Consider the following 22,399-nt stretch of genomic DNA (forward strand, 5'->3'; position numbering starts at 1 on the left):
GTCCACCTCATTTCATAAAAGGGCAGTCGGGGCCATTTACTGATTCAAATCCCAGCCAAGCGAGAGTGAACAATTTGTACGTGTCAACTTTTGTGCAAGTCAACATCCAACGGAAGATATTAAGCTCTGAGAGCTGGAGAGCGGCTTTTACCACAGATCATAACCATCTGAAGGTTCTGTCAAGCCTCGCAATCTGTAATCTGATCACGCACTTGACGTGTTTCGGCATCCGAACTGTGACGAGAAATGATTAGAGATGTGTCGTTTCTGTGGGGGGGGTTTGGAACAGGACAGAGATAAGGACGCAGTCAGATAAAGGTGGCAGGGCATTTCACGAGACGAATTGTCTTCATCAGTAAAGTCTTCTTCAAAAGTAGGGAGCGAGGCGGGAGGAGGGGAAAGGAGCCGGCAGAGGAATGAAATGTTAATGTTGTTGATCACGGCAGAACTCAGTTTGTGCAAATGAAGGAACAATCACAGAGAGAAGAGACAAAACAGAGACTCAATGGCTGTTTTCCTAGTACATACAGCATCACCTATTGGGCCACTGGGCTCCTCCAGTGCCTCCAACAGCAGGCTCTGATCACTGCATTCTTTGGGTCAGTACTCACCTGCTGTGCCTAAGTCAGTGCACACCATGGTCACAACAGAGATTCCCAGGCAGGAGGTAAGTTCTACATCAATCTGTGTAACTTATGGACCTTTCTTAAGTCACTGGCAATAATAATAATACACCAAACATTTTATATATAAAAAGTCGGCAGCATTGACAGTGGTGAGCCATAGTGATCCCGTCCTATTGCACCAACCAAAACGCACAGCTGGAGCTTACCAACCCATATGAGTGGGTGATACAGTATGTGCTCTGAAAACACCCATTCAGTGGACTGATAACATCCACATGGTTTGGCCAAGTTAAAGCCTCCATAAATAATGGAAAAGGTTAGGTGCTTTTGAAAACAGAGGAATTTGGCAGCAGAATAGTTCATTTTGTGCAGGTCAGTCCTTTAGGAAGGTTGAAAAAAAACATCAAAGTGTCATTATAGCCTTCCTGTAGTTCAGCTTATCATTTATGATCTCGTAACTCAACAGATTCTTAACAACTGATCCTAGTTCTTAAAGTTATGAAGTGGTGACTGACTACTCTCGATATATTGTTCATGCGCTGCAAGGGTGGATGATTCTTATTAAACAAATATACCAGATGTTGCGGAGATGTACACAAATACACAAAACTAGCACCCTGCTAGAGAAAAATGCCCCTTCTCAGCCCTTTTTTTTTCACCAACATAATTGTTAAATTCACCATAAAAAAAGGTTGTGCCCTAATATATTTTGTCGTCTTATTTATTTGAGTTGCGAGTATGAGTATGCATTGCATACAGAGGATTAAAATGCCATTACTCTGCGGCCCGTGCAGTGACATACAGTTTACGACATTAAACCGCGTATAAAATACGACATAAACAACAAAACAAAATCATAAATGTCGAGTTAACAGTACAAGTTAACAGCGAGAGTGCAAACAATTAAAGGGAAACTAGGAGTGTAAGAGTGGGTAGAGGTTGAGGGATGGCCTGGTGGATGAAGCCGTCCTTCAGTCGGCCGGTCGGCTGGTAGCAGATCTCCCAGCCTTCCTTCCAGGTGGTAGCAGATTGAAGAGGCTGTGTGAAGGGTGTGTGGCGTCTTGCATTATCCTGGCGGCTTCCTGAGTGAGGCGGGTGCTGTGGATGTCCACACAGTGATGCAGCTGGTTGGGATGCTCTCTAAGGCCCCCTGTAGAACGAGCACATGATGGACTGACTCTTCTCAGTGAGAGGAGAAAGTAGAGTTCTTAAGAGAATCTCTCCCTGTCCTGCATCGACGGGCTCATCACTCTCCCACTCCTCATCATGCCACGCAGATCAGCGGCATCAGAGGGGGAAACACTGTCTTTGTGCAATCCCCTTCAGCCTGAGTATTTTTCAGCTAGCCCCATATGTTATTCAGCTCTTTAAAATCACACCGACATCATTATTTAGTTCGATATTTCAATTTAGCTCACAATAAATTAAAGGCCTGAGGCGAACCTTCAGCTTTAGGTTCCGTGGGAGTAACTCTCTAACTGCCCCGCTGCGATAATAAACAAGCTCAGTCTCTATTTTGACATGTTTCTAAATCCAAATGAACCAACCAAACCACAATAGTATTTTTTGAAATTTAATCCTTTTTTTAAATAAATGAAAATGGCCATTACAACCATAGTATGGCATGTCCTCTTTATCATAGACAATACAGTATGAGCAGGAGCTTGATCCAACTGTCGCTTATCTATAGGCCTTTGAAAAGTGAATGCCTCCATTTAAGTTGACTCTTTTCTTTGTGTCCAGTCGTGGCCAGTGAATTCTGATGAAGCCATGAGATAGATGGCACTCTGAAACATAAATGAAAACACACCGATACAGCATGTCTAACAAATGTTAGGCTAGATTTAATTCACCTCACCGTACCATCGTAATATACTTGTAGTGACATCCTGTTGCGACGAATGCACAACGTTTTGTTTTCCTTCTGCAACTATCATCAAGCGACCTGTTTTCGACACCAAGCCCAGCTATTAATGTGTCAGAAAGTTACGTTCACGGAAGCACAAAGTGTTTTTATTTCACACGCCGTGGTGCCACTAACAATGGGCTGCTCAATGTCTTATCAGCAATACGCAGGAACTTTGGCAGCTAATAATTACAGTCATCCGTTACCACAAGCTCTATGAAGAGCTTTTTATTTTTAAAGAACACACCAATCCCAGTCACTTTCAATGCAGGAGACATTCGTGCTTTGAATGGAAATCGTCTCCATGAGTTTAAAGGTATCACTGGTGGTTAGGTGTAGTATTGATGCAGTGTCTAAATATTTCAAAAGGCAGAAGTGGGTGGGCGCAGGACGGAGGGAAAAATGACTTATTTGTGTCTAGTAGAGATGGGAAGATGAGATATCGTGAAATGGTATTACAAGTGTTATGAAACAGTGTCCTTATGCTCAGAGGCCACTACATGGCAACGCATTAAGTCAGTGTAACATCCAGTCCATCCCTATTTTCAGGTCTATCGACCCCTGTTTCAACATAATCATATGGAGATCAGCGATTTATAAATGCTCAAATGACATGCGGGCGATTGGTTGGGCCTAGTGTCAGGGGACGTGCAAATTAAATTTAAAGTAAGGACCACTGGTCACCTTCAAAAAGAACATATGGAAGAGTTTATTGTAGACAGAACAACGTAATGGGAGTTAAAACAAACATTTGATGTCTGAATCTGGGGCTCCGGCACTACGTAGGATTTTGACATTGTTTTTTTTTTAATTTCCGCAATGATTTGTTTTACATTGAACAGTCACGAATTGCGCAGTATAGTCCTCATAATGATGAGCCTTTATGGAATGGTAGCTTGCAGGGGTTTGCTGGAGGTGACGTTACAGCTACACACATAACCAACAAACTCCTGTACAGTAGCGGGACGAGACATCACCATCATTCATTTTCATTTCAGTAATTTTACCTGGTTCATGCCTCATCCAGTGTTTTACCATGTTAGTGTTTTTATCATGTCAGTGCTGCTCTTAATGTGTGAGTGTGGTTTTAAACTTGTCAAAAGCCATGACAAAAGACAAATTTCTGTTTTTACTAGAACAGACAATAAGGTTTTTTCTACCTTCAACCTTACATCATAAGGATTGCTTGTACAAGAGTCCAGGAAGAAAAAGGAGGGGACCCGCCAAACGAGAGCCAGGACCAGAGTGATCTCTAAAAATATGTTAATTGTTGTAAAAACATGTATTTTGTTAAAGTTTTTAACTACTGTATATGCAGTGGTAGCTCGGTTTTTGAACATCACGGAATTTGAACAAATCGGAGTTCGAACTAAAATTTCGAGATATTTTTCCTTCGGATTTTGAACGAAAATCCAAAACTCGAACTCCCCTGAAAAAAGCTGGAAAAAACATAACGTGCGCGGAGCGATCAGCTGACGCACAATGCGGTCTGTTGTTGTCAGCCTCTGTATGCAGACGTGTCCCGTTAGCTACATTTACTGACTGTTTTTTCTTCATATTGAGGTGTAAAACCTTTCCTGTCTCTGCACTGGACCGTGGTAGAGTGTCACAGGGGAGGTGCTCGCTCTCCACACCTCTTCTCCAGGGTTTGATGTCCTGTTGTGGGCTGGAGCTGGGACAGGGATGAGGCGAGTCTGGGACAGAGCGTGACTTGGTTTATGACTTTGTCACAGCCAAACTGCACAGAAGCGCACATTCAGAGCTGGACACGCACCGGGCACCTCTTCACTTCTGGAGAGACCTCACTCACTCGGCAACCCCTCCCACATGCAGCGGCCACACACATAGAGGAACAGCGCACCTGCAGCAGACACTCTACATTCACTCCTACAAAAGACTATTTTAAGGCTTGGAACGCATTATTTCTGATTCCATTCATTGTAATGGGAAAAATCGATTCAGATTTCAAACAAATCGCTTCTCGAACTTATAATTCCTCAAAATGTGGTGCGAAAGATATGCGTCCTTTGATGTGTCCTGTATGAAATAGTCCCAATACATTTGATGTTATGGTGGTGGATGGTCACGTAGCCGCAACCATTTCTCCTCTTTCTGCGCACTGTGCTAAAAGAACGATGACGTCATGACTAGTCGACACATGGACCCGCCCTATTGTGTTAGCTAGCATGGGAACCCTTAGCAAAAAGAGCTGTATTCAAGTGTACTATGAGTATACTGAGGAAGTGTATTTGAAATGTGTTTTTGACTGAACTTGAAATACTTTGAAGTACCACACTGAAGTATACTATACTCTCCTGTATAAAACTGACTTAAGTATATTGTTTTTTCTTTGTGATTTAAAATATATTGTTGAGGTGATCCAGACTGTGCAAAGTAAAAAATAGACATTAGTTATTATTCTTAGACACTTTTCACAAACAGTCCCCACAAATTCATTTCATTATCAGTCGAGAGTCAAGAGTAACATCTTCATCGGACACGACCAGCGTCAACATTCTGTACCATCCCTGGCGCTTGTAGCACATTTTGAGACACTGAAACCAGTCTCTAAGTTCCACTGAAAATAAAACAAATGTATAAACAAGTGTTTTGGTGACTGCTCGTCCACTCAGCCTAGAAGCTCATGGTTTTAAAAAGCTGTATGTGATGTAATAAAGTTTGTAAAGCACTTTGAGGTCAGCGTTCTGAAACCTGTTCTGTGAATAAAGCCACAGTATCTTTGTCTCTCAACTCTCACCAAGGTCATCAGACCATCTGAACAAAACGACGGCGTTCAAATCCAGACTTTTGAACGAGTACATAGAAAAAAAAAATTCTAGAATTAGCTTTTTTTTTTTTAAATAACTGTTTTATTGCCACCTTCCTCATAAACAAATGCGCACGAGTACTGTGGGGGCGGACTGAAGACAAAAATCTGAAATGATAAAAAAAATATATGACTATTAATAATAATAATAATTAAAAAAAAAAAACTTTAAAGGGATCTGCCTGACAGAAACACAACTGAGTCAGAAGGGGGGAAACCGAGTTTAGTGCGAGTCGTTTGTCCCGTCCTTCTCTCGCTGATGTCCTCGGGAGAAAGGTTGTCCCTCTCACCGTCTCTCACCACACGGTGGCCCCGTCACTCTCCTCCCGGACGCTCCTCCTCGCATCCGCCACCGTAAATCTCCACCTCCCTCCTCCACTACCTCCACCTCCTCGTCCTCCCTCCACTTCCAGCAGTGCCGCCGCGCCGAGCCTCCGCCGCCCCCAGCTCCTTCAGCCGCAGCAGCAGCAGCAGCGAACATGCTCGGCGGCTTGTGTGCTCGTCGGCTGGCCCGCCGGTCTCGGTCCGCCCTGATAGCGGCTCTGACGGTGCTGCTTGTGCAGACCCTGATCGTGTGGAACTTCAGCAGCCTGGACTCCGGAGAGGACCGGGGGAACACGGGCTCCAGCGTGCGGGAGAAGCGGGACCGAGTGGCGGGCAACAAAGGCGCCGGCAGCGAGCACCTCCAGCAGCGGCAGCAGCGGCAGCATCACCCGCTGCCGGGGAAGGGGACGTCTCGCCACATACAGCAGCCGGTAGGAGCATCTTTCGAGTTCAGTCTGGAAGTGTCCGTCTTGAGGCAACTGTCTGGCCATCCTCGCTGTGTATTCGAGACGAACCGGTGGCTAGAATTGAGGCAGAAACGGCTCTGGAGTGCGGGAGCGAGGTGGCAGACAGATGCAGGCTGAGTCTACTCTCCTGAGCTGCGAACCATCACATGCACCACTCAGAAAACGGGGCTATTATTATGACTCCGAACGAGGATCTCTTCGGGGTGAAACGATTGTTTTCTCTGCGATGGAGCCAGAGCAGCAGTCAATGCCGTGGCCCGCAACTGTCATGCTTTATTTGGTGTTTTCCAGTCAAGCACAGGAGCTGCTCAGTTCAGCATCACTGTCTGACAACACACGCTCATTCGTCCACTTGACACGTGCACAGAAACAGCACTCACCAGTTGTGTAAACTTCCAGTAGAGAGGTCAGTAGTGTCACCGCTCCCAAAAAGGAAACGGTTTATTCAGTTGCTAAATGCTTGGATGAAAGTCTGATTTGCTGTTGAAATTCCTCATTTTACTTTGAAGGCGTTCCAAAATGTAGCTCACACTTCTATGACCGATACTTTTGAATGGAACTACCAGATTATTAAACATGTTTTTGCGTCCAGACAAAAATGAAGAGGTCTACAATGGCGTTTCTGTCGCCGTATAATTGGGGAACAAATGAGTGACAGGATCAGAAAATCATAACTCAAAATGGCTTCAGATATTCAGTAGCACAGAGTCTGGGTGTGAAGTTGTAGTCCTGAAAAGCTACAGAGCCTGTCAGAAGTGTGAGAACACAAGCAGAGGTGTCAGGGTTCTGACCATTCAATTTGCTTTTTTCTGCATGAGATTCATCATTAATTTTGTTGACCAAAACGGAGGATAAATCCCCCCAAAAAGTGGATGATTCAGCAGAACTAGTTAGAGATTAAAGCCTGTGTCATGATGGCAGAGGAATGAACCCAAGCGCAGTCACTGTTGGTCGACAGAGGACACAGGACACGTGATCAAATTACAAGATTTAATTGATATAAATAAATAGACAGACGAGCAACTATCAACTAAAGGCGCCGGGAACCATACGCGGACTGGGATGAACACACAGTGACTGGGGAAGAATCTGGAAAACAAGAGAGGTGGATTAGAATCTGAAGCCTGAAAACTGGAGAACAGAAAACACACCCGGAGTTAAGCTCGACAAGGTAGATGAATATATAACAAAAAACACGAGACTAAATAAACAGCTCACACGCGAAATGAATGGAAGTTGGGAGGTTAACGTAAGTGGAACGAGGAAGAACGAGGAAACAAAAGTTGTGGCTGAATTGGAATTTGTGTGCGGAGGGAATTTAGAAAATATTAAGGGCGAGGGCGAGAGCGTGGAAGTCTTGGAAGAGATTTACCTGAGTGGAAGTAGGAGCTACCATCTGGCAAACGTAGCTGGCGTCGGGAGGAATATATACATGGAAGGATTGATGAGGCCTGTGAAGTTGGATGGGACATAGGAAACGGAAACGACAGGGAGTAACAGAATAAAAGCATAGGAAAGGACGCGGAAGGAAAACAACTGTAAAAACAGAATGGGTTAAAGAGCTGACATGACAGTCTGTAGTTTAAAGGGATGCTGTTGTAGGCTCTTAGATCACACTATGGAAAGTGGTTCATTTACACAGTCATTTGATTCAGCTCCGTGTCTCTGAATGCAACACAGTCTATCTTGTGATCCCTTTTCCCAATTTGACGTCTGCCATTAAATTCTTGAAGATAGCGCGTCTTGCTTTGGTCCCCTGGAACCGTCAGACGGCCCTCAAGAAATTGGACGAAGTTGTTTCTGGCAGACGAGCAACATTTTCCCTTCATAAAGCTGCCAGCCGCTCCATGATAGCAGCGACATCTCTGCAACCAGTAGATAAGTCAACTGTGGCCTTCGCACAGTCACTCACTGTCGTCTGTCTCCTACACTGTTTTACTGTGACTCACACTCTTCTTCCAGTGCGTTTCACCTGCCGGCGTCTTCACAACTAAGTGTCAAGCCAAGGACAAGTTGCCTGTTTTCTGCTCGAAATTTAAGCTCTGTAGAGAGGAAAAGGGCGATGGGTGTCTTGCAGTAGTGATGTGACTCGGTGGACAGAAAGGGTGCATGTGATACAAAGACAATGGGTTGACTGAATTATGGGATAAAATTAAATGACAGGTTCATTTACGCACCCCGAAAGCTTGACATTTAAAACCTTCTCAGTTTATCAAGAACCAAAGTATTACACAAATCCTAGGCTTGAACCAGGGTTTCCTGCAGCGCCTTATAGTTGAGGCTTGTCTGTGTCCCCCGGAAAAATCAGCGAGGTGAACGGCAGAGCATGTTGTCCTCCTCCGGTGTTGCTGAGGTAATGCTGTCATTGTGACTCCTCAATTTTCTGCTCCTTTTACCTGGCGGCAAAACTTTGCAACACATAATTAGGATGATGTGAGATGTAACCAATCTAAATATGAAGGATTTTTTTTTATTTTATTTTGAATGACAATTAGTTGTAGTTGAAATATAATAAATTGTCAGTGTCAGATCCTCCCACAGTCCCCCAAACCACCCTCCAAAAAAAAAAAAAAAAGCATGGAACGGAGCGCAGCCAATCAAGAAGCGATAGAGAAACATTGAAGCAGAGGAGAAAAATTTGATGTTTACTGATTTGGTGATGATAAGAACGCTAGTTTTTAATCTTGAAAAGTGAATCTCTCTCCGATCTGCAGCCGTCCTTACGTGGTCCGTCTCTTCATGTGTCCGGCTGGAATGCGCACTTGAGCCCCACAACGGATGTCAGTTATTAATCTTTCTGTATTTTTCCATCAATGATAAATTATCCGTTTGTTTCAATGTTTCCACTTCGTTCAAATACGTCTGATCATGTGAGAGTTCATCTTTAAAAACTGGTAAGTTTTCTGAAGGCTTGGTGACTCTCATTTAAGTTGTGACAGCGCGCCACCATCGCTTATATGTAACCGAAACCCCGTTACCCCCAAAAAGTTATAAAATGTTATTTATTATTTATATGTTATTGGTTACTCCTTACCATTCCTTACCACTCCTTAGTTTTGCTGGGCCGCTGTGTGGTATGTCCTAAAATAAATGTATCATGGTTTATAGTGAATCCCTTTGTGGCACAAACTGCGGCATCAATATTGTACGTCCTTCCCTTTCAATCTGCCAAAAATGTCCTCTGCACTTGTGTCAATTCTCCACCATATAGCTGTCTGCTCTGACGTCAGTGCTGAGAAGCGAGAACCTCTCAGTCACTGGTAAATACACTGACGCAAAGTTGTGAGGAAAATAATTGCTGCTGTTTATGTTTTCATCAACCATCTTCTATCTATTTTCCGTTTCTCTGTTGTCGTGGAATCCTCCACTAATCAGCCTACAGCCAGTCAGTATTGATCGCAAAAATGCTTTCAAGATAGTTGTCGATGTGTATGCCTCAGCATCCCCCTCGCCTGGAGGCCTTCCGCTTATCCTCAAATGAGACCAACTAATGGTTGTCGCTGTCTCTTTGTCCCTCCTTGTGGGTGGTGAATATGAATGTAGGATGCATGGATGCATGTGTGAAGAGATGAGGGAGCAGCCCTTTGATCTGGGATGGAAAGCCAGAAGCTCCGCTTGACAATAGCATCAGCCATATGTTGTGCTGCTGGTCGAGAGCGGTTTAGATGGGTCATCACAGAGATGGGAGTGGCGGCTTTTTGCTTTTAACCTTAACCCGAAACAGCACTTGGCAGCACAGTTCATAATGTTAATAACACAGTTGAGAACTAATAGCACACAAAATGTTTACATAATACACAAATAATGCCTCCCTTGACACACCTGATGATTCTAGCTCTCTGCTACTGTGTGTGGAAGAAATGACTATGATGCAAAATGGGCAGAAAAATGCACAATAATGCACAAAACGATCATTAACATATTTTAAGGATGAAGTGCTGTGTGAGTTCCTCAAACAGGGAAAGTTGGCGACACAATGTCATGGATCTGTCTTTCGATGAATGCCAGCTTTGAGCCAAGATAGAGTTTTCTTCCAAATCGATCACATGCATGTCAAGCTCCGACAGACCTGGAGCTTCAACTTTAGAGGCTCCTCAGTCCAAGGCCAGATTGGCCCTGGTAAACTGAGTAATAAGTCAGCAAGTAATTCACCTGTTTGCGTCAATAAAAAGGCGAGTTGTTTAGGGTGGGTTTACACGTGTGGGTGCATCGGTGGGGTGCTTGTAGACTCATCGTTGCTGGGAAGCCTGCAGGATCATCCAGCTGCTTATGATTAGCCACTAGCTAACAGAGCAAAAGAACCACACAGAACCTTTTGTTCTCCGCGAAAAACCTGAACAATTCATCCGCGTCTTCTGCTTTTCAAAACTAGAAAAGCCCAAATATTGGCCTGCGCTGTGACCTTAAATGGCCCGGGCCGTGTCTCGTAAACTTCGCTACATGATGCCGGTTTGCTATCATAAATTCCCGCGGCTTCTCCGCTGTCTTATTGTTGTCGCTTTGCTCCCAATTGAAACTAATAGCGACTCATTAAGACGACAAGCGTGATTGATGAGAAAATCCCTGTTTCCCTGCAACCAGCTGGCCTTCGGCACGAGACCGAAGAGGTTCCGAAAAGCATCTGGATCCAACTCTCACATCTGGTTGTCAGCACTTTTTTATTTTCCAGCTGCTACCGTCGTCAAATTGTGTCATGATCTTCGGGTTCACGGTGGGTGTCCGCCGCACATGCTGTAGCAGTTTCCCTCATGCGCTCTCTCTGACGGACGCGGTTTTCCGTCAGCTTTCATCATTCATGGAAAGTGTGGGCAACTTTCCTGAAATCATTTTGCACCATGTACCTTGGAACTATCTCACCACCCTTAATTCTATTTGTTTTTCTTCTTAAATGAAAAGTTTTAATGCTTCAGCGCACATTTGTTCTTAGATTGAAAGAGTTGAATATAAGTCAAATTTACCAAGAGGGGTTTCAACCTTCCGTTCTATTCCTGCTTTTGTCCCTTCTTTAAAGGGACAGCAGGGTTGTAACGGGAGAATGCGCAACTGTTTAAAAAAATCCTGGCACAAACTTTGATGTCATGTTTTGGAAAAGCTTTTACTCAAGCTTTATCTTATGATTATCTTGAAAACAATATTGGTTAGCACCACTGTAGTGTCTGATGGCCAAAACGTGGGTTTCCCCTGGGAATTTCTCACACACCGATGAGAATCCGAAGAAGAATGAATGGCTAAAACGGGAACAGTATTTGCCTTTGTCCTGTACAAATGTATTGTCATTTTAAAGTGATGTATTCACCCTTTTTATTTGCACACACGTGTAAATTCTTATGTGATTCCATAAATTGGTCCTCTCTGCCACGAGAGTATTTCAGCTGTCAGTGAGCAAAAGGAAGTAAAGCAGAGTGCTGAGGGAGAGAAAGTGGGAAGTTTGAGTGACATCACCAGGAGACTTGCTGGAACTCCACTATCCTGAAATCTCCAATTGCTACCATCTTGGTCAAAAAAAAGAAACCCACAACATGATTCACTCAGTGTCCTGGAATATCCTGGTGACTCACCTAATTTGTTCCTTGCCACTCAACAAACATTTACTTGCATGTCTGACTTTAGAGCTGACACAATTTCTGAGGCATGTCAGATGAGATTATAGAGAGAGTCCCGTGTTGACGATGCAAAAATGTGGTTACCTGTGAGATTCCATTGTTAGTTAGTCGAGTTGGAGAACTTAGTTTTGCTCCTGTAGCCCTGAGTTGGATGCTCACTTGCTATATATATATATATATATATATATATAGGGAGAAAGAGAGAGAGAGAGATACTCCCTAAATTGTTATTATTATTTCAATCATTTATTTTCTGAAAATTTCATCCAAATCCATCCGTAACATTGAACACAAACAAACCAAATGGGCATGTTGTAAAAACATAAACCATAAAGAACGGCCATCATGCCACCATTTTCAGGGTTATATCTGACAACAAGTGAACATTTTCTCAATAAACGGACTTAGGAAGCAGAAAGTCCATCGTGGTTGTGAGTCGTCGCTGGTTGTTCTGCAAATTTATTTGGCTGCCATAGCAGCTTATAAGGCTTCATGAAGATTTTCAACAACACCCATCATGGAGATGCGGTGCTATCATTAATAACAAACTGCTTTAAAAAGCACATTTTAATGAGCGGAAATAAAAGTACTCACCGCCCTTCGGTCTCTTCTTCTGTCATCAATCGTCAGCTTCTTTAACAAGTGCGTCTCGTGTTGGAAAAGAACAGATGTGAGCGCCTTCGAAGAGAAACATCAAGAACTCTGAAACCGTTTGATGCTGCAGTTAATTTGTACTCAGTAGTTCTTCGATAAACCTGCACTGAAAAAAAGCATTTCAGTGACTTAGCAGTACAAGTTTCATAAATTTGATTGTACCTTGATCTGTTGACAGAAATGGGGCAGACTATTAAAAGATTCATGTGTCTTTGTAGTACTTTTATATACAAATTCCAAGTAGACTCAGTGTTCTTTCATTTAAATGAAGCAATTTCGGAGGAATCAAACCACGAGTGTGAGTACATGTCTGGTTACAAAGTATCAGTAGAATCAAATTATAGAATTATGGAATCATGGAATTAATTATAGAATTATAACTCATATTTTTGGTCACAATTCACGTTTCTTTTTTTTTGCTGAGTTTGCATTTGTCGTGGCTTGTAAATGTTGCTGCTTCTGTTTCTGCTAATGTCATTGACTTCAGTGTATGTCAGTGTGTCACAAGTCTGTCGTAATACTTTTAAGTAGGGTTGTTATGATACAAAAATTGCAAGCCCAATATCGATACCCAGTATTTTAGCAACGTTCCGATCAGTATCATGGTTTGAGGTTGTCAATGTGAACCAAGGATGATTTTGGGTCATTTAGGACGATACGACTAAGGATGTATCTAGCATTTCCATTAAAAAAAAACAAAAATGTGAAACCGGGTTTATCACAGATATACTTCTCATTGTCTAAAAAACTACTATCGGTGTACCAATAGTAGTTCTGTACCTCGGTGTAACTCTAAATAAATGTGAGTTTAGTGGGGTTTTTTTTTTACGGAACACTGTGCAAGTTCCTTGCAGAGTTCTATTGGTTGCAGAACGGACACAGTGGGATGTTGAGCGCATCAGACGCTGCATTTGTGTTCATCAGTCAAACATGTTGTTGCTACATCAGAAATATTGTGTCTGAAGATCGCTCACAGAGCACTACTGTGACAGAGAAGGGCGAGCGAAGCAGGCGGAAATCCGATTCCCAGCTTAGGTTGTCATTAAATCAGTCAACTACATGTTGTTGAAACAACAGCAACTTGTTTTATTTGGAAGAAAAAGTGCAACCAGCACCTTTGATTGAATTAGCTGCAAGTAAATCTCTGCAATACTCGCGTAAAAGACAACATGAAACCAGATTGAATGTTAATTCAAGCTGAAGAACTGTTGGTTGCACCTTAGTTTTTAAGTCTACTGTTATATTGACAAACAAAAGGTTTCTTCATACGATTTAATGGGCAGTGCTTGGACCTGCTACTATTCTCATTATAACACATGAACATGAGTAACAACAGTGTGCTAATGCAGAACGAGGGACTGGTGGTGTTGCCATGGTATTTTACTTCACCTTTATTAGTCTGACCAGCTGCAACCACGGCCTATTCAGGGCAATAAGTCAAGGCTGGTTTGACCATTTCTGGCTGTGCTGCCTCACTCCACCATCCAGCATGCTGTCTGGTTTGCTGCTGTAGCACAGCATTGACGTCACAGACAGACTGACATTTGTCTCTGTCATTATAAAATAGCTATAAAAACACGTTTATATGAAGTCTGCCATGAGCAAACACAATACATTATTTCCTAATAATCCATTGTTAGTCAATACAACATACCTAACCAAGCTAACCTAGTGAGCACAGATCAACGTCAATGGATCTCATGGATCTACTGGAAGAATCTTTACACCTCTTAGTCCCACCATTATACTCACCACCATTTTGTTGCAAGAATGGAAAAAAAAAATCTTAAAAAGACAGAAATGTTTTTTTGAATCAACATCAGCAAACGCGTAATCATAAAAAGTAAATAAAATTTATTCACATTTATACACGCAACTAAATGGAATATAAATAACCAAAGGTCTGTTTATTTTTGCTTCAGGAGAGTTGGTTGTTTTTCAACGGCAGAGTTTGCCGTCGACTTCTCTCTCCTTCACTGGAAAACGCACTGAAGTCGATTAATATGATAATAAGCAACATTTCTGCCATCGTAATTATTTCTGTGCCTGTATGTGTGTTTCCTAGGTCCTCGGTGGGACGTCTCCGTACGCCGCATCTGCAAACTAAATCTTTCACCCGGTCTTTTCAAATAAGCCTGACAATGAAGCGTCATCAGCCACACCAACATCAAATAGTCTCTGTCATTTCACCACCATGGAATCCGGCCCCCATTACAGATGGTTTCATTCCTCGACGCATTAATAACACATTATCCCGATGAATGGAGACATATAATACCTTGCGTTGCCAATAATCCCGTAGGTAAGAAGCTTAGCAGACAGCACTGCCAGAGACACACAGATATGAGGGGATGTGGAGACAGAGGCAGATCAGGTGTTCTTGATGAGGTTTTATACTGAACTTGAAATTTGCCATGGAACACATCCAACACACCAAAATGTGGTGGTGGTTCTAGCAGATCTGTGCAGCGTGAAGCTTTTATCGAATTACTATGCAGCCTGAAGGGTCAATTGAAAATCTGGACTTAACAAATGAACATAATTATGACTTTTTCTGTAATTAAAAACCTGAATTCTCTGCATTCAATTGCAACATCCAAACTAAACACATCACAATTCGCTAATTGAATTAGACCACATTCCATTATGTATTTTGTAGGTACCACCAATAACCTTTTTCCAAAAGGAGTAGTACACAAGTACTTGAAGAAACACAAATAAAATACTGAATAAAAACACAAATTATACAAAATTGTCATGAACTGACTTTCAAAAACTGCCGTAAAGTGGTATTGGTTTTGTGGTTTCGGTGGGTACGAGTGCAAGTACTTAAGACTGATATTGGCCCGATACGCCATATTGTCACATTTTCCATAATTTTTGTGTCACTCTTTTGAAAATGAGTTGGAACAGTAGACAGCGATAATAGCGCCTATCCCTTTGTGAGACGCATGCTGAATATATTTTAAGAAACGGTCACATGTTGTCCTTTGTCCAGATTTTAATGTTCAATTGTAGGTGGTTTTGTGCGTTTTTTTTTTTTTTTAACTTATTTTATTTTACATTTATATGACTAGAGGTACCTCACTGCACTGTTCGGACTTGTGACTACAGACTCGTATGTTAAAATCACTGGCAGTCAAAGACTCACCATGGCTTCTGGAGTGCAACTACCATGACAATTCAATCATTTGTTTATGACCATCCTTTAACAAAGTATATTTCTGACATGCTAGCATCCATGCGCAAATTGTCGCATGGATGTTTTTGCTTGGCGAGTGGGTCGATAGTGCATTTCTCTGGTGAGTGCCAGCTTTCAGGAATGAAGTCCCTGATCTATACTGGTATACTAATCATTGCTGGCTGTCATGATACCAACACGCCACGCGCTAATCCGCCAGTATTGCATTATTCTAGTAATGAGCAGGGGTTGTGAGGAGCAAAAAGATGTGTGAGGGAACTAGGTGATGGCATGTCGTCTAGGCAGAGGAAGTGGGGATAAAGCCTGTCAGGGAAAGCCTTCGTCCTTCCACTCCCGTGGAGCAGGAGGCGAGGAAGTGACAGCAGCGCTTTTCTTCACCATCCTCCGTTTTTCTTCTGTTGCATGCCAACACCCCAGAAGACTTGTTTCTATGTGTGATTAAGAGAGATAGTGAGAGGAGACATAAAGAACCAGAGACAGCGACAGGCACAGAAAGGGAGTAGGCAGATACAAAAGCTGGAGGAAATGTTGGGGGGGAGAAAAAAAGAAAAGATAAATGTCTCATTGCTCCTACTAAGCCGACATTGACTCACATCCAGTGGTAATCCTCAAGGGAACCTGGCTTGATTTGAAGGCTTGTTAGGGTAGTTTGGCTGGAAAAGTAAACCTGACTCTAAGCTTGAGTAACATTGTGATTGGAACCTGTCATTTTCACTGAAATGGTGAAGGTGAAGAAGTCAAAGTACGCCAAGATAAGCCTCTGATTCCTCCATGTGTAGCATGTGTTTTACTGTATATTCTAAATATACTGCAGCGTTACCCTCGATTACCACCAAGTCCGAAAGCGGTGTGGAGGCGGAGCTGTGCAGAGGTTTCTCAAAAAGAATAAAGTGTTTTCAATTTGTCCATTTCCTCTGGCTGTGCCGACGAAGGGCAGATGGAGCTCAGCCGGCGCTCCGCTTCAATTCCGCGACCACTCTATATTTGCGGAGCTCCGTACAGCGCTGCAGTGGAGAGACTCGCTCAGACAGGAGATCAGCCAGTGGAAAAAACGATGGGAATCTGGGAAACTTTCATTATAAAACGCGATTGCTAGATGCGATTCGCAGTTTATTGTGAGCAGAGCAGTCTAAATAAACGTCATTACCGGCGAACGTGACTTTGAAGCAGTCAGCGGAGCGCTTCTTTCATGACAACATGGATGACAGCTTGCTAATTTTGGAGGTAGAGTGTCGGCCCATTCTTTATGGCACTCGTCAAAAGCTCTTAAAAGACATCACCTCTGTCAATCTACAAAGTCCCGCAGGATTGACGATAATCTGGGGAGTACCGATGTACACACAAATCCAATACAGTGTGTTCCTGAGGTTCGTCTCTGGCCGCTTTATTATGTAAGCCTTTCTAGAATGCTGGACCCTCAGTTGCCTCATTTCCTCGTGGGGTACATTCTGTCATGGTGATGGAAACATTTTGGTCCATATTGTCTTGTCACTAACATCTCGAAGTTGCTGCAGATTTGTCAGCTGCACATCTATGATGTTTATTTCCTGTTCCATAACATCCCAAATGCTATATTGGGATGCGATCTAGTGACCTCGGTGGCTATTCAAATATAGTCAACCTATTGACATTATCCTTTTGGAAGTGACCCGTCCGTCTGAATTTCGTAGATGGTCCGGTCTTTTTCTCTCCTTTTTTCCATCTTTTTGTGCGACTTTTTGTTGTCCCCAGCTGACAAGAGTGGCACCTGCTGTGGTCTTCTGCTGCAGTGGTGACTTGAGTTAGCGTTGCCTGTCTATCATCTGTGCCCATTCTTCTCTGTGCATGATTTCACTGTACTGGGGTGGGGAGACTGGGGGACTTGTGGGCTGCAGAGAACTGAGTGCAGAGTACTCTGTCTATCCAACAGAGCGTGAATTTACATGTTGCTGCAGCAAAACTGACAGTGACTTTTTACAGATTAAAAAAACACAAAATTCCTGCGGTGCCGTCGCTAAGGCAGCCGTCTTCTTCATGGATGAGATTTTGGTTCCTGATGGTGGATTAAGTTGTGGTTATCTGGTCCTCAACAGAGGACTCTCCCCCTCGATGGGCTGCGCACCTTGAGACTTTGCATTTCCTTTACACTCTCACCCCCTTGTGCAGCCACTTTGCTCATCCTCTTCTGCGTTTCCCGTCTGAAGTGGAAACGCTCACTCTGTCATTCACTGGTCCTTCAGGCAAATCAGATTTATTGAGGAACCCTGCTGCGGCTATTGCTGCTGGGGACAAATTGCACTGTAATTGAGCTTTGGATAATAATAGGTTTTTCTTTCTGATTTTCTACCAGCAGTGAATCATCAACACCATCATCAATGCGCCATCACATCAGCAACGCTTCGCAGACACTTCCACATACCACCGCCCGCGCTGACCTACGCTTGTCCGCCCCTCCTCCCCCCCTTTTCCAATTGCTTTCGTTCCACTTGTTTTATTCCCATTTCCTCTCCCTTCCACTTCTCTCTGGCTGCTTCCTTCATCCCAAGATTCTCTCATCTGTTGCCAAGCATCCTTCCCAATTCTCTTCCATTAGACTGGATGCCTCAAAGGTATACAGAAATTACTGTGCAGGGGGGTAAAAAGCTTATCAGAGACGGGCGTTTCTGCAAAGGAGTAGAAGATAATTAGAGGATGTGATTATAAAAGGACAATGTCAAACGCCGAGTGTTGCTCACTTAAAGGGGTGTTATTCAATCAGTGTAGTGGTGTGAGTTCATGGAGGCTGTTAACTCTGTAGTCAAGCAGCCATGGCAAATGAATCAGATATGAGTGGTAAAATTGGAATCACCCGAGAAGTTCCACCTTTTGAATAAGTTTGTGTCTTTTGGATTTTGTCCTATTTTCTTGTTACACTTGCCAGATCATGAGGTAGAGGTTCCCATGTGTACCATGTAGTACCACACGTTTTCTTATTCGAATTTTAAAAAGCTTTTGGAGGAGGTGGATTTGTCTGTGTATCAAAAAAAAGGAATGCTATGGAATCTGGTTTTGGGGATTAAGAATAACTAGACTGAATACCACGTCACATGTATACGTTGTCGTCCAAAGAACGTCGGCAGATTAAGTGAAACCTGACATGTGTTCCGTTGCAATGTGAAATGTAACTCAATCTCCCTCCGAAGAGGGGGGTTAGGAGAGTGTGTGAAGGAGTTTGATGAAGGGTGGTAGGGGATACGATTACGACGAAGCCCACTGTACATCTTTCACAACCCTCTTTAACGGTCTACCTGCCTCTCAGGTGTTACTTTCCCAGTGCAGGGGCAGAAATCAAAGCATTTTGCTGCTAAAGCGCTGTGGAGAACCCTGCCCTGGTTCACAATACCCATCATCCCTCAATACAAGGGTCACCATATGACATGTAGTCAATAACGGCAGTAAACAATACCAACATTTCAGGGGTACTAGGCCTCTGTTATGAAGGACCCTACAGAAAATGGTTATGGACGGTCATCCAGTATTCTATGGATCCCTATGGAATTTCCCATAAGAGGTTGCCACAGAAGTCAGCCTCCTCCACCATAGCCTGTCTTTTACATCCTCTGTAGTCACGCCTATTGTTTTCATATCCTCCGTTTCTCCCGCTACCCACCAAGTCTACGTCCTCCTCCAATAGTAGCGAATTTCCATTGGTGTCCTGTAGGCTAACCATACCAGAGGCAGACCACTTGACTATTGGAGACCCAAGAGGGAGCACTATGCTTCCGACAACACGGATCTCAGGATCACCGAGGAACATAAACCACCTCAATTCAGATACACTGACTCTAACATGCTGTGAAACCTGAACGGGGACAAGAGAAATGTCAGACGTAAGAGTGTGCAATATCCAAACTGTGGTCACATAACTGTATGAAGCTGTGGCTGTGGCATATATGTGGAGAGACTTAATTTACTCTGACGCAGTCCACCTTGAATGCAGCCAGATAGAGACAGTATAGGGAAATAAGCGTTTGCTAAAATGAGGTTGTGCATTTGTGTGTTAGTCGTTTTACATGGCTTTTAGTGCATTAACTATCCTCAGGAGAAATTCCTTTCCATAGATGAGAACGATTAGGAAAATCATTATCTGCTTATAGGTAGCAGCACTCGCTGTGTGAGCATGGAATGTGTATGTGTGTGTGTTTGTGTGTGCGTGTGTGCATTGTAGACACTATTATGCTTTGGTTTTTTTTTCATTTTTCTCTCTCGCACTCATAATTTAATGCACTATATATGCGCTCTCTGGAGAGGTTATTGCATTTCTTGGCTTCCGTCTTTGTCCAAAAGTTCCCTTGTAACTGTTTTTTGAGGAATCTGCTTTACTGTGTCCTGCGCTGACCCTGAGTTTGTCCACCAGCTGCATGATTATGCGTCGAAGTGGTGCTGCATTCTCAAACCACAGGCATTCTACAAGCTTTTACAGCAACCCAGGACATGGAGATTGTTTGGGATCAAACGTGTGGATGCTTACAAAAGCATTCTCCTTTTCTGTGGCATGGTTATGTGCAAGAAACAAAAAATAAGTTTTAATGGCATGCGCACGTACACCCCACATACTTCCATGAACACTTACCGGTCAACCCTTTGGATGCCACTGTAACAGGCAGCTTTGCTGAATGTAAACAAGCCAAGCTGCCACTATGAAGCCTGATGTAGTTTCCACTTCACACAAGCAGATGATGGACACCTGTAGCTGCAATCCGAGCAACATTTGTGGGTGTGTTTCTATCAAAGTTTGGAGTAAATAGAGATTGAAAAATGCCCACTGGTCAAATGAGAGGAGGGAGTCAGTAGTTTGGGAGCGAAACTGTGACATAAGAAAAGCGTATGCCAGTGCTCATGGTCCCATCATAAATGACATGGAAGTCATGTAATTCAGTATGGCTGAGTGAAAAACTTACATCCCAAAGTTGGGGTCACACTGAAGTTTCTTCTATTGTACAGTATGCCTTCATCTTTCACAGTTTTCTACCTACCCAGCTTTTTTGAAATAGTGATTTGAAAGTGGAATATTTCACTTGAAAACACGTCCGTCTCGTCTTGCACCTGCTGGCTGCCTGGAGAAGCTCCAGTGAAGGTGACCAGGAGAATCCCTACGACTTCCTTGATTCTGCATTCAGAACCAGCGACTATGAGTCTCTAAGGGCTGTGCCTCTATCGAAATCGGATTCCAGCCACTCACAAAATGGAACTCTTTTTCGCAGGTTTATCTGTGATCTGGGTCTTTTTGTCAGAGTTAATGACCTTAGGGGGGCTGTGGAAGGGAAATATACCGAAGATAGAGATCTTATTTTGGTGTTGGGAATAGATTCAATCTCGCAACCAGTAAAATTTACCATCTCCCTCATGGTCCCAGATGAAAGGCCGAGAACTTTGTCAACTCGTGCTAGTATAGTATCTGACATGCAGAACTCCTTTGCAACGTAGATCTATCCAGAAGCTCATCTCCTATGCTAAGTTACAGAACAGCTCACAACTCTTAAATACATAGAATATGGTGCTTATTTGGAACAGATTTTTATCTGAAGGATGGCATTGTGTGGGCAATGCAACACTCACAGAATGCTTGAATGAACACATTCCAAAACATAAGATGGCTGGAACAAATAGCAGTGTACAGTATCAAGAGAACATTTTAAGTGTGGATTGCAGTAGAAAACCGGATCGATTATAAATTGAAACATTGCTTTTTTATAAAAAATGCAAAGCAAAATGCATAGTTAAAATTAGATTCTCCACAAAAATAAAGTAGCTGACATGTTTGTATTGTGTGTTGCTGGTGTGCATGCCATTGTGTAGTTATTAATCTTATGATTTTACTTTTCAAGTCAGTTTAATGGCAACCTATACGTGCCCCATCGTGAAGACTGAGTGGTTGAGGATTTACATACAGTGTATTCCAGCATAATTGCTTTAACTGCTGCAGGAGAAGATTCATTTGGGGCAATTATAAACCAGAGTCATCGGCTTGCTTAGCGCTCACTCCATTTCCCCCGAAAGACACAACTGCCATTTACCAGCAAGAGAGAATGGCTGTAATGAGTTGTTCACAATTTGTGTGACGTGGTGTGTTGATCTTAATTTAGAAGAATAATGGGGTAAATAGTGCTGTCGTTGTCGAGTCGAAGAATACCTTCTAGCCGGAAGTTAAAGGTCACACTGGAATCTAATGTGAAAGCCTCCGGGTGAATTACGGTGCTGACTAATGTGACCAGGAGTAGAGACGTTTGACGGTTCCAGCTGAGCTGTTTGGAGGATATTAGTGTTGGCGGGCAATTATCACGCGGGTGCAATGAAATTATGGTGGTTTATTTAGCCAGAATATTTCAGGTGTTAACACAGTGATGGCACCATCATCTTCAATTAGGAGGTTTTTTTCTCTGGAAATAATGGAGCAATTGAGTTGAGTAAGAGCAGCATTGTGTATTGAACTTTTTTGTTGAGATGGGGGGCTCGGGGTACGATCGCCGCCATATTGAAAATGACAAATCTCTATGTCACTACTGTAAGTGTAAGGGGTCAATCCATTTGTGCATATATGGTGTTATGTGCCGAGTTGTCATTTGTTGCTAAAAAATATTAAGAATTTCTTTTTAATATTTGTTAAATATATGCACATTCTCTGGAATTTTATCCACACTGGTTTTCACCACTTTTAACTAGGAGTGAACTAAGTTCCGCCACTCTTAACTAGGGGTGTAAGAAAACATCAATATCCTCAAATGTTGCGATACTTCATTCTGCGATATTGTATCAATATTTTTGCTTAATT

At 42.9% G+C, this 22,399-nt stretch overlaps 1 protein-coding gene across 1 annotated transcript in view; it reads left to right on the forward strand.

Moving 5' to 3' along the window:
* Window positions 1-5,352: 5,352 nt before the first annotated feature.
* Window positions 5,353-22,399, forward strand: part of LOC128753801 (xylosyltransferase 1-like) — an 82,600-nt gene continuing 65,553 nt past the window's right edge. The window contains exon 1 of the mRNA XM_053855901.1: window positions 5,353-6,114. Within this exon, the coding sequence (XP_053711876.1) occupies window positions 5,839-6,114 (276 nt within the window). The 5' untranslated portion in view covers window positions 5,353-5,838. The remainder of the gene's footprint in view (window positions 6,115-22,399) is intronic.

Source organism: Synchiropus splendidus, chromosome 2, assembly GCF_027744825.2.
Source record: "Synchiropus splendidus isolate RoL2022-P1 chromosome 2, RoL_Sspl_1.0, whole genome shotgun sequence".
Lineage (NCBI taxonomy): Eukaryota > Metazoa > Chordata > Actinopteri > Syngnathiformes > Callionymidae > Synchiropus > Synchiropus splendidus.